Genomic DNA, 13,122 nt, shown 5'->3' with positions numbered 1-13,122 from the left:
AAGAAGTTAAAAGGAAGAACTATGGAATCCTGAACAAAATAGCTTGAAGATTGACATGAATGTCTGTCCTGCAGCACATGCTTTGCAACCTTATTCACTTGAACAAAGCTGATCCCACCGTTGTAAAATTTTATGTCCAGAGTAATTTATGCATATACCAAGTGTGATATATAAAGCAGGTCTATTTGACTGCAGTGGCAGGAAAGTCTGCCAGCAATCAGACCTTGAAACACATACTAAAGACAAAAAACTACAAATAAGAGCAAGAAGAGAACAGACTTAGTTCCTTCTCCCTATAGCATGAGAAAACCCAAATTACTCAGATGTGCAGGATGCTAAAAGATTTGTATGGATAGGCTCTGCAACAATGTCAGAGACCAGAAATTATGTTGGACCAGTCATGCTAGGGGTTATATATTGTGGCAGGCTGCAGCCCTTGTTTTCAGGAGCTACTGTTTCTCAAGGCAAACTCAGATCCTCCGCTGCAAGCAGGAGCTGTAGCAATTAGCACAAGATAGACATAGCTGACAACAGTGTTAGCTTTACTAGATGAACCTGAGTAACCTTATAGTATAAGGGAGTAGCTTGGTGTGAGAGACGACTTGTAACTCCCCAATGGGGCAGATGAGTAACTCCAGGAAAGCAGCCTGTTAATCACTGTGAAAGCTGCAAACTGGTTGAGAACCTTTCTGATGAGCAGACTGCCAGCACCAGCAGTGGCAACAACCAGTTGTTAGGCACCAAATGCAAGAAGGAGGCAATTAAGATCCCAGTAATCTTTATACTATCCTAGAAATGACAGTGTTCAGAATCACTCAGGGGAGGATCTAGGGTATCCCATGACCCTGCACCAGGAGTACACACAGGATGGCTGGAAACACTCCACTAACCCACCGGAATTTTCTTCTGGACTGCATCATCTCTCCTGTGGAACAGGGAAGCCATGTGATTCAGAAGTTGCATCTACCTCTGATTAAAGTGGTTTGGTATCTGAGTCCACTTAGTGTCTGCGCTATCATCTGGTCTTATGGTCTTACCATGACATGAGCAGATGGAGACTACATGCAGGTTAGGGCAGCTGGGGTACAGCACTGTCCTCATCACTGAGCAGCATAAATGGAATCAGATTTGCCCAATGGTAAAATCTGTTGGAAGTGTGTATCTGTCAGTCAGGGACCCACTTGTTCCAATACCCAAGAGCAGAAAGGCTTCTGCGAGTCCCAACATGACTTAAGCTCCTCTGGATGTACGGAGCCCAAGTGGTACAAGACTCGCAGCAGCATGGAAGGAAATCCAGCTGCACAACACATGTTGAAAAAGCACTTAAATAACCACTTCTTTGAGCAATCTTCCACGTGGATTTCACCCTCAGCAATTGATTTGCGGTTGTTTATTCACTTGGGTTAGATAACCAAGTCCTACTTAAACACCGCCTGGATGTCAGCCTAAAGAATCACTGCCAGGAGTGTTTGTAAGCTGGGTGGTGGAAGTCCAAATAACTGCTTTGCAAAATTCACCTGTGGGAACATCCTTCTCATATGCAGTGGAGGTGGCCCAAGCTTTTGTCTGACTACATTAATTTATCCTGAACAAGGTATTTTTTACAGCACAGAAATGCTCACTTTTTAATTATCACCCAAGGACCACAACTACATAGGCAAACTTACAAATATCAGGTAGAACAACAAAAGAAGAACATACTTTCAGAAGAGGAAGCACAGAGCCTTTCCGCAGGCTTTGGTGAAATGCGGGGAAGAGAACATGCACAGAAATTAGATGATTTTTGGGCAAACCCTGATATAAAGTGAAACTGATCCCGTCCTACCTGTGTGGAAATATTCTCAACATAGCCTGGAAAACCCTCAACCTTTAGGCTGACATATTGCCTATTAAAGCAGTCTCCACTCAAAGGATCTACCAAGTGCTGTCAGAGAGATAGATACCGGTAAGAGGCAGAAACCAGGGAAGTCTTGAACAAGGTCCCAAGGGAATCCCGTCACTGTAGGATGAAAACAGACTGTGGAAGCAGGATAACACTACAGTATTTTTTCATACTGATTTCTTATGGAACAGCAATTAGTTCACTCTTGCCTAGAGGAAACACAGAAAAGGAAAAATTTGCTGATATATTTCAAAAAAAGGCTTTTCCACTCAGCTTTCCAAATCAATCTCCTCAAGAGCTCCAAACCTGTCCAAACAGCTTCTTTTGGTGGATGTCATGAAGCCAGTACTCAGGCTGTTGGATGCAGTGATGTAGAGCCAGGAAAAAGGTTTGACTTTTATTCTATAAAAGTGTCCAGAAGTCCTGGTAGGATAGGACAGCAAAGGTCTTCAACAGATCTCATTATATGATCTGCCCCTCCCATTATACAAATAACATGACCAGCTTGAGTTTGTCCCATTTTGTCAGAAACTTGATAGCATCAAGATGAGTAAAAAGTAACACATCAAGCCAGGGGATGGGAAAGGCCTCCCAATGGAAAAATGGATACATTACCCCTCTGAAAATGAATGCTTGAAATGCAGAATTCTGGCGTGCAGCGAGCAGATCTATCTCTAGGAATTCCCATTTACAGTATATTCCCCTGGGTGCCCAAGAAGCGCCTGCCGATTTGCCAAGGAGCTCTAAAGGCCAGGAACACGCACAGCCATTGCTGCAGGAGGATGCTGACTGCATCAATTACAGCAAATAATCATGTTCCTTCTTGCCTCATGAAATAATACAAAGCTGCAGTGTTGTTTGTTAGTACTTGTACTTCTGAAAAGGCAGGAATGTTCTGCATGTCAGATGGCAGACTGTGAGCTTTGTGACCCTTAGTGAGACCCTTGAGGAGACAAATCAGGGGTCTAAATTTGAAAATAACACAGATATTTCCACACAGGAATGGGAATTTATAGAGATTTGGGCAGAGGAATTACAGATAGACCACTGCAGTTAAGAAACTTCTTGTGGGAGATACATACACGCAACAGGCACTGAAAAGATACTAAGATATGCGGTTTTCATAGAGTTTGGGGGAAGTATGTTAGGCTACAAGGCACATGAGATTGCAGTTGTGCCCTAGGGAAGGAGGTTTTAATAAGACATTTGTGAGAGAAGACACACAGTTGAGGAGATATACCATTGTTTGGAGTCTCTCTTGGAAGACAGAGTCCAGGTCAAGGAAAGATCAGCAGTAATCTGATAAAATCTATGCTCCAAGTCAGATGATTTGCCCATTGACTTCAAAACAAAGACCTTTTAAGTATGTTAAATGAGTTGTTCACCCCTCGAAGTGAATTTCCTTGTAATAAGCCCAAATGTTGAAACATAGATAGAGAAGTACTTTTTGCTTCCTTCAGGGAAGCTGCTCTGACTGGAAAACACTTCCTGGATGGTTCTCAGTGTCATGAAAAGATCTGAACAGTAGCACAAATAGTATGTTCATACCAGAAATTTGAGCTGAGTGGAAACTGGGTGGATTGACAAGGAATTAAAAAAAAAGTCAAGGTGAATCTTACAACAGTTTTACAACTCTGAGAAACTACTGAGGGAGGAATCACCATCCTGAATGTGAAACTGCACACGAAGGTGTGAATATGGTAAAGGTCTAAGACAAACCCCTCTGTCTTCAAAACCAGTAATCAGAATAAACCCTCCTGTGCTGAAATTAATTACATGAGGCCTCCTCCACTACTGCCAGTTCCAGAAAAAAAGTACTGTTTTTTTTTATTTTGCGTTTCTTTTGGGAAGGTTCCTTGAAAAGTTTTCAAGATGACCAGATGGTTGAATGAGACATCCATTGTAACAGCTGACCCCACCACTTGGAGGCAAGCCAAGGCCAGGCTTCCAGAAAAGTGAAAGGTGATTGCCAATCTAGGGTGAAGGAAAAAACAGTATTAAATGCTCACTTTGGTATCAAATATGATCGTGTATGAGAAGCCTCTAATTCTGGAGCAAAGGAAAAGGCTGAGGATTATTTATAGTGGATTTTGTCTCTTCTCCAGTAACTCCAAGGTTTTCAGTTAACAGCAACATTCGGCAACAAAGAACTGTCTGAAGGGAGAATATTGACACGAACAGTTCTTCCTGGTGGTTAAGATCCAGTAATAACATATCTGAATCTTGTAAGGCGTGGAAGGCCTCACCCTTCTGCTGCTGAAAAGCTCACTGCTTTCAAACAGAAGATCATAACTATTTCTTAGTCCTCTTCAGGAGTGCCCAAGGACTGGAGCCTTTATGATCTCTTCCCAGCTATTACAATGGCTGTGATGTGAGACACACCAATTACAACTGCAGTAAGTTACAGTCAGTCAGCTGTACCCCTACATCACGCCCTGGTCTCTTTCTAACCAGGGAATCAGTCCATGAACTAGGACGGCCAGTTCCAGTAAAAGAACAATCTGACAGTGAGCCACCCTAATCTGGAGGCTAACCAACAATTACACCCACTTAAACCACCAGCTGGTTTCTTGAAGACCTTCTTTACCTATGAGGCCCATGGTTATTTCAATTTCTTAAATTACGCCTTCTGCAAACTCTCTCATGGAATCCCTCCTCAACTCCTGTAAGCATACCCAGGGAGGGGGGACTACATAGGTTGAAGATGATTCCCCATTATGCCTATTAAGAGAAAAGAGTATACTTTCTCCAGAAAAAAAGCCTGTTCTACAAGGTGTTATTGTAAGCTAAGCTGTAACAGTGTAATTTCAACAGCATTGCAGGGACTCCAAGGAAATATCCCCCACAAAATTGTTTCAGCACAGATGGCTGGGACACAACTACTCAAGGTAGTAGTAGTTTTGTCATAGCACAGAGGATCAAGGAGTAGCCACTCCCAAGACAGAAGGTCCCCAGGCTCTGAGCACAGTAGCTTGAAGCACAGTTGGTGCCAGGGTGGCCAACAGGGCAAAGCAGTTCTGCAATTTAAAGAAGCCAAGAGTGTGGTATGCTGGAGACCACTACTGGCAGCGCAAAAAGCTAAGTGTCATCTCTTTTAAACAAATATCACTGTCAGTAAGATGGAAGTCTGACGACCCTTTTGTCCATCTGAAAGTGTCAGGGAGCCAAATCTGTATGTCATTTCTTGACAGGGGGTCCTTCCAGAAGGATATGCCAGTGGAGAAGCCATACTAACATCAGAGAGCAAACTTCCATGTAGAATTTGAGCATTCTAGAGCCCTAAGCAAGAAAGTGAATTGAAAGGGTTCAGATCTCATCTTTCTGGGTATTGGAGGTTGTTGCCTTACTCTCCTGTGAAAGAAGGGTTACAGACCATCTTCTGCATTTTGAAGACGTACTGACAGTGCAGACTCTGAACAGAAGTTTTTCTCCAAAGCCAAGTGATAACTGAGTTTGCATACTATTACTCACAAGACAAAGTCTCAGATGCTGCAAAGCTAGTTCCCAGCATGACCTTTGTAGCCTGTGCATGGAGGAAAGGAAGAAGAGTGCCACTATATAAACTTCATACTGACCACCTCAGATACTGTACTCTAGCAAAAGCAAAGTGCAAAAGTAAGGTATCTGCTTACCTGTACTCTGTCTTGCTACCATACATGGTGGTGAAACTGGTCACAAAATTATATGCCTGCTCATACTTTAATTCCCATGGAAGATAGGCCTGTACAGGAGGGAGAGGCCCCAAGTCCTGTTTGATGCTACTCTCCATACCGCCTCACACATAAGAAACCATAGCCCCAGGTGTGACCCTGTGTGAAAACTACACATCATGCAGAGGGCAACACCAGGAAAGGGACAGAGCAGTCACGTGAGTCCCAACTCTAAGGATAAACTTCAAAGGACAGAGCATACCATGTGGGAAAGAGTCTCAGAAGAAAGGAAAATTCCTCCCCTGGGGACACCAGCAGGCTTACAGACTGGTTTCCTGACAGGACACCCACCTCTCCAAGAGAAGCAGACGAGGAATTCTTCCTGCTGAGATTTTCATCTGGAAAGAAGTCCTGGCGGGCTCGGCGGCCCATCTTTAGTACCTGCAGCGCAGGGGGAAACGCGAAGGAGCAGAGGGCACACGGTTACTGACGAAAGCTGCTTCGGAGCAGGCGGAAACAATGCAAGAGGCAGCTGGGCAGTTACCTACGGCCGGCAGCCAGACACCTTCCCCGAAACAGTGCAAACGCACCACCGGCTGCAGGTATGAACCCCGCGGCTGGTGTGTGGCTCACGCTCCTCCATCTCACCGGCGGGCTGCTCGGCCCTTCCCGCTGCTCGGTGTCCCGCAGCAGCCTACCGCTGCGGCGGTGCCCACAGAGAGCCCGGGCAGGCCTCCCGCGGGGCGGGCGACGCCATTTCTCCGCCTCCGCCGCCGTGCACTGGCGGCTGCCGGCCCTGAGCCGGGCCCCCCCCCGGCCGAGATCGTCCCGCTCGCGTGCGAACGGCCGGCGGTGACAGGGCTCAGCGGGACCGCGGCCTGCACTGCGGCCCGCGCCGGCCCCGGCCCCGAGGCGGCCGCTCGCGCCCCGCGGCCGTTAACGGCCCGCTCGCGCCGCGGCCGGCAGAGCGGCCTCACCGCGGCCCGCGCCGCTCACCCCGGCGACACCCCCCCGCCGCGGCGCCTCCGCTCGCTCCGGCTCAGGCTCCATCCGCCGCCGCCGCCGCCGGTGCCGGTGCTTCCGGCAGACAGCCCGCCCCCGCCGCCCCGGCAACCGCCGCCCGCCGCGGCCGCGCCGCTGACCCCCGCCCTGCGCCCACTCCGGCCCTCTCGTCACTGCCCCCGCCCCGGGTGCCGTCCCCGCGGGGCCCACGGCCCCTCAGCGCCCGACCCCCGCCCTGCGCGGCCCCGGCCCCTGTCAGCCCCGCCGGGGCGGCCCCGCTGCCGGCGGCCGGGCGCTGGGGGCCGGGGCAGCCGGAGGCCGCACGCCTGGTACCGCCTGTGCTCTGGTACCGCCTGGCTCAGCACGGGCTGGGTGCTGCTGCCAAACAGCCCGCCATGAATTGCAACGCAGGGTGCTCCTGGTAGCCGTATAAATATCCAGCCCCGTTAGCAAGCTTAAAATCTTGGCCTGACTAACGGTGACAGTGGCACTACAATTGCTCAGCTCAATACATCATGCAAGTACTCTTTTTACCACTTTTCAGTTTTACATGTAGTGGGGGCAGGTTAAAAACAGCCTGCCGCTCTGCCTTCTCCAGCACTTTACTGTACACACTTTTTAAGTTCCCACTAAGGCAGATAATCCCAGCCTTGGAGATCTGTCTCCTCACAGAGGGCTTTGCCAAGTCTCCTGATGGCTTCTGATGCTCTTCCCAATTCTCTCTAGCTCTCTAACACTGCTTTCCAGACAGGGCAGCCGGTCCCCAGAGCACTCAGTGGAGGAGACGGTCCCAAGGATCAAATTATAAGCGCAACCATCATTACACACATGCATGTCTTCTGCAGAGATTTCCACTGAGCTACATAAAACCACCCCTGCTCCCTTTCTTGGCTGGACAGATGTATAGATTAATTGTAAATAGATCTATGAAAGGGCTCAAACAAATGAATTTCTAACAATTATTAAGACTAAACTGATCTATGATGTATGAAAGCTTTGCTTGTGCTTTGCTTCATTCGCTTCAAAGCTTTGCTTGTGTTTTGCTTCATTTGTTTCTCAAGGACTCCTGACTCCTCAACGGTTTCCTTAGGTCCCTTTGTCCGTTTAGGTAAGATTGAAACACTCGTTAGGCTCCCTACGTAAATCACTGATAGCAGACTCAAGGCCTTCAGTGGACACTTGGGCAACTCCTAGAATGAGATAAGGGGGCTCTAACACAGAGACACAGAGACCCTATTATAGGGAAACTGATTTTGCTGACTTAGGAGTCACCTGGACTTTACTTCACAGCACATGCGCTGGAAAGAGAGTCAACCAGCGAACACTGTGAAGAAGACTGCTTACTTCCTCCCCCGACCATGGACGACCCTCACCCTATTTTCACTACGCATGCTCGGATTATGCAAATGAATTCTGGGAACTCATTATCATAAGACACCCCTTTCTAGGAAATCTAACGAATATGTATGATTTGTGTGTCTGTAAACTGATGTCCCTTGCTAATTCTTGGGAGCCCTTATGGTGGAGAATCCTCAGGGCGACCCCCAGCGCTGCCGATAAAAGAATACTGCTTAACAGTTCTATTGGATTCTGACTGTTAATTTCTTTGTTTCTCTTGTTTTAGCTCCACATGTTAAACAAACATTCAGTTCTCTGGCACTTTGTCCATTTGCCTATATTTTTCCAGTATCTGACATTCCTCACAATCTTCCCCCATCCTCATTAGCCTAAATAATTGTCATCCATTTATTCTGCTGCTACAATCAAGAACTGTACCACCACAAAGTACACTGTTAACACTTTGCCATGATGAAAATCAACTGTGTTACCCTAAATTTTCAAGCCTTCCAGGAATACCTTTTTCTAAAGGCACCAGATCTCACTCTGGACCTGCTTGCTGTAGGAGAAGCTCATGGTCTGGCTGAAGAACTTTAAGAAGTCTAAATAAATTGTGTCAAATAATTCTCCTTTTTTCCACTCCTTACTGACATTTTCAAGTAGTTGTGCTGTGACTGTGATGATCTAAGGATTAAGTGAAGTAAGATTTGTGGGCAGAGGTAATAACTTTTTATTAGACCAACTGATATAGTTGGAAAAAAACATACAAGAAGTGTTTCTGTGCCTGAAAGCTTGTCTGTTTTTTCCAGCTATATCAATTGGTCTAATAAAAGATATTATCTCCCTTTACAAACCTTGACATGTTCAAGGAATTCAATAAGTGAGACGTGATTTTCCTTTTTTGAAGCCAGGCTGGTTAGGCTCTATGAAAGTATGATCTTCCACATACTTTGCCCTTCTCTTTTAATTACAGATTCAAGTATTCACGAGGTAGAGAGAGCAGTTTTCACTACTGGGGCCACAGGAATATGGCCCTGCATTTCCCACTGCCCATCTGCTCCTCCGAAGAGCTGCCGCAACAGTGCGGCTACACAGATACCAGGAGAAGGAGGGGACTGTAGCCCCCAGGTTGCAGTAGCTACTGCAGGATGTTCGAGTACAAGCATACAGTTACCGCTGACCTTCTTGGTCAGAAGAGCATCCTAAGAGGAGCGTGATAGCGTCCAAAGCAACATCTGCTAAAGCAGGAGGGTATGCCTGGGGTGGGAATCCCTGGGTAGGGGTGCATTGCCAGCTGTGGCCTCAAACAGCAAGCTGGAGGGGTGTTTCTGCCAGAGGCGGGGTAGGAACAGTACAGGGTGCCCTGGATGGACAGATCACGAAGACCTGGCTTCACCCATCTGGAACTGACCCCCCAAGCCCCTCCTCACAATTCCCCCCTGTCTCCATCCCCCATGCCACCAGCACATCCCAGCTCTCCCCAAGACATGCTGTGCTGCTTGCTGCCCACTCCAGTGACAGCAGTCTCGGGCCAATTGAAGGAGGGTGGAGTCCACATGCAGGAAAGAAAACATCTAAGCACTTGGGGAATTAAGTCTTGCCTCAGAACTTTGACTTATGACTTCAGAGATTCTCAATGAGAGAGAAGAGCAGACATGCAGAGAGAATGTAGCCTAAAATCTGTCCTGTCTTGAGTCCCTCTGGATTCCTCCACTCATCAGAATGGGGTTTGTCACTCACCCTGACATATTTTTGCCTGCTTGGGGAGGGCAACAGGGGAGAAAGAGTTTTCAGCCATTGTTTCATGTTGTGGCTAAAATGGATCTTGCTTGCTTTAAACGTTGGGGTTACCTTTTCTGAACAGCTTAATTCTCTTCTGCTCTACTGGTGACGCTGCAGGCAACATTTGATCCTGGGCCTAGAGCAGCCCCACTAGACCAAGAAGAGGCACAGTTAACAGGACAAATGTCTGGTGCTGCTGTGGCTGTCTAAAGCCATTTTCTGTGCTTTCTGCCTGTCTAGTTCAAGTCTGTGGTGCGAGGGTTTCTCTTTCCCAGTGTACGGTTTCAGGTGTATTCTCAGCTCGCAGTCTGCCTTACTTGTTCAGTTCTGTCCTCACTATAAATCACACTGCTGCCACCCCCTCTCATCTGAACAGCAAGTAAGAACTACGCAAGCATTCCTTTCACGGACAAGTTCTCACACCTAAGCATGGACTCCCTCCATCTGGTTTCAACCCAAACCCAGTCACGCAGAATAGGACTAACAGAGTCCCCCACCAGCGCTGTTTGCTGTTGATACTCATTGACTGGATCTATGAATAGAGCTTGTGTCTGGTCCTCCTCCTACCCAAGAGAAAGCCAGGAGAGTCTGGGAAAGCAATCACACTTGAGCACTCTCACATGCTTCTGGTCCTAGACCACCTTTAGAGCAAGGGCACACACGCATAGTTAAAGCTACAGCTATGGTAGAAAGCCCACATGGCGGCACGAATGTGGGAGAGAACAATGACCACCTTATTCTGAGCAGCCAAAGGTTTTGTTAGGCAGCTCTCTGGCAGCAGTAGGATTTATGAGATGCAGGGCAATTCCAGTAGCAACCAGTAACACAGCGCTGCGCCTTTCTTCCTCACCCGGTCCTCACATCAGGTGGCCAGCCACACTCCCGATTTTGATATGGGCCAATTCACTGAAAAAATTAAGCTTCCACTAGGAAGCAAAGCGCTCAGCAAAGACTGCCGCCGTAGCCTGCTCCACACTAGCAGCACCGGCAGCTCCAAGCACTAGAGTTTGATTTTTCTGCAATTTTTTTCTCCATGTACCTCAAAATATTTACTCTATCTCTAACGTTTTTTGGAGGAGGGAAACAACTGCAAATATTCTGTTATTTGTGTGGGTTCCAGGACAAAATCTCCTAACAATTGCAAAGCTTCAAACAAGAGGTCCCTCCCTCTGGAAGGTGGAAGGGGCTTTGACAGGCAGAAAAGGCCCGCGCATTTGCCTGTCTTGATCTCCATGAGAGCAGACGCTGTTCGGGTTACATTAGCCCCAGCTCAGACTGTCAAATCCCAGTCAGGGTTGCCAAGTGTGAAATATTTCCTACGATACTCAGATGTTCAGTAGCCCTGTCAGGCTCTCCCTCAGCCCAGCTGGATTCCAGCGTGTCCAAGATGCGCAACCTGTAAGCGATGGCTGCTCGCAGCCACCATCGGCAGTTCCAGCGCACATCAGACCACAGAGCTTCCCCCTCTCTTCTCAACCCGGAGAGAGCAACGCCCAGAGCAGAAAGTGAGTGGCCCAATACTGGAACCGGCACCATACCTACATCCTTCTTCTCCACTATTATTTCCAAGCAGTAAGTCCTCACTGTCAACTTGTAACAGAAAAGTCTGCTCTCAGCCATTAACAACATAACCTTACATTTTGTACTATTGCATTGCATCCCATTTCTACTGTCTCAGCCATCAGAATTGCCTACCTCCTCCTATAGGATATCCCAGTCCTCCCTTGTATTGACAATGCCTCCTAGCTTTGGATAAGCAGCCAATTTCATTAGCACATTCATTTCAGCGTGCCAAGATCATTAATGAAAACTGGGCCCAGGACCAGCCACTGGAGAACTCCTGCAGCAATCTCTTATAATTCCTGTACTTATCTCCATCTTAACTAATAACTCACCATGCGGCACTGTAGCAAATGGATTACTGAAGTCCAAAGCAACCAGTTCTACTGCGTTTAGAGTGACCTCCAACCCAACATGGGGTAGAGGAGGTTCCAGAGTGGAAAACCATCCAGAATTCATTTCAGAAGTGCCCAGGGAGCTCTAGAAACATCCATCCCAATCTACATAAAAATATTCCATGGATAGTTAACAGCAGCACTCAGACTTTGCACCTTACCCCAAGTCGTGATTCACCCGATGTCATCTTAGAGCCACTGGATCTTGTTACATCTTTGTCTGCTCCAGCAAGGAACTCTAATTCCTGTTCCCCAAGCAAAGCACGGGCAACCTGTGAGCAGCTGACCCATCGGTCTCCTCAGAGCTGCAGGGAATGGGCTCACCGGGCGCCCAGCACCTCCAGCTGCCCCACGGATTTCCTCTGAACCGCTTCCACACTCCGTGTCTTTGGTGAGCCTCTGGCCTCTGAGCTGGCCGTGCTCTCCCAGCCCCAGCCCCCCAAACATGTAGGCGAGGGAAGGCTCCCCACAGCCATGCCCGGTGTTCCCAGCCACAGATCAGCCGTGCTGCTGCCAGACACCACCCCCTCCAGGCGCCGGGGCTATGCGCCCCTGGGGCCCACCTCTCTCAGAGCACAAAGCCCCCAGGACTTGCTTCCGCAGAGAGCTCTGCCCTGCTCCCGCCTGGCCCACCCCGCAGCAGCTGCCCCTGCTGCGTCATCCCACCAGCACAGCCAGGCCGCTGGCTTCTTCAGCAGACCAGCCAGCGCTGCAAGCAGGTCAGGAAGGCACCATGCCACCATCCCACCTCAGTCCAGGGGTGTCTGGCTTCCCCTCTGCCAGCTCCCAGGAGAAGCGTTGGGTGGTGGGGTGGGGAACCCCTGCGTACCTGGGGCAGGGTCCAGGTGAGGGCAAGACAGGGGTGCTCGGTCCAGGGGCCGGGAGCCCCTGGGCTTCAGGGCAGTGGGCACAGGCCCAGCCCAGGGCAGGGGGCAGAGAGGCTGGTGTGGGGTGGCTGTGGTTGGGGCACGGCCCAGGAGAGGAGACTGCCCCGGCCCAGGTCATGGATCACGAGGGGCTCAAGTGGGGCCGGTGTTCTGTCTCCTGCGGGTGGCCCCAGCCCCCTTCGAGGGCAGCGGGTGCCTCAAGCGGCCCCTTCCCCTCTGCGAGGGCTGCCATGGCGGGAGACTCCTCCGCGCTCCAGCGGCCACCTGCTTTCAGGGCCGCAGGGCTTCACCCCGCCAGTCCGCCACCTTCCCGCGGCCCCCGGGGCCTCGTAGGGCCCGCCAGCCCCGCCGCCAGCCCGGGCCCCGCCAGCCCCGCCGCAGCCCCTCGCCCGCAGCGTGGCGCCCGGCCCCCGCCGGCGGCCCGGCCGGCCCCTCCCTCCCTCGCTCCCTCCCTCCCTCGGAAAGAAACCACATCAGGAAAGTATTCGGGGTATTTTTAGCCGCTTTTAATGCGATTTCGCAGCTGGAAACGGGAGGGGCCTCCCCGCGCCGCCCGCCAGCGCGCGGCGGACCACCGCGAAGGGCCCGGCCGCCGCCGCCGCCCTGAGCCCGCCGCTGCCCGGCCG

General features: G+C 49.8%; 1 protein-coding gene and 1 long non-coding RNA gene across 8 annotated transcripts in view; one reads left to right on the top strand and one right to left on the bottom strand.

The window, feature by feature from the left end:
• IFT43 (intraflagellar transport 43) overlaps positions 1-6,607 on the bottom strand; it is a 45,132-nt gene extending 38,525 nt beyond the window's left edge. For 2 of the 7 annotated variants that reach the window (XM_074868447.1, XM_074868448.1), the window contains exons 1-2: positions 6,529-6,607; positions 5,884-5,973 (exon numbers count right to left, since the gene is read on the bottom strand). In XM_074868447.1, coding sequence (XP_074724548.1) covers positions 5,884-5,973; positions 6,529-6,582 — 144 coding nt within the window. In that variant the 5' untranslated portion in view covers positions 6,583-6,607. Of the gene's footprint in view, positions 1-5,883; positions 5,974-6,076; positions 6,375-6,509 lie in introns of those variants that run through there. The other 5 variants (XM_074868449.1, XM_074868451.1, XM_074868450.1 and 2 more) reach the window with 5 other exon arrangements.
• Positions 5,912-8,193, top strand: LOC141943343 (uncharacterized). Its single transcript, XR_012628921.1, has 2 exons — positions 5,912-6,134; positions 7,825-8,193. It is a non-coding gene; the product is annotated as an uncharacterized LOC141943343 (long non-coding RNA).
• Positions 8,194-13,122: the final 4,929 nt, after the last annotated feature.

The sequence above is a fragment of the Strix uralensis genome, chromosome 4 (genome assembly GCF_047716275.1).
Source record: "Strix uralensis isolate ZFMK-TIS-50842 chromosome 4, bStrUra1, whole genome shotgun sequence".
Taxonomy (NCBI): domain Eukaryota; kingdom Metazoa; phylum Chordata; class Aves; order Strigiformes; family Strigidae; genus Strix; species Strix uralensis.
This window is presented reverse-complemented; position numbering and strand designations above follow the sequence as displayed.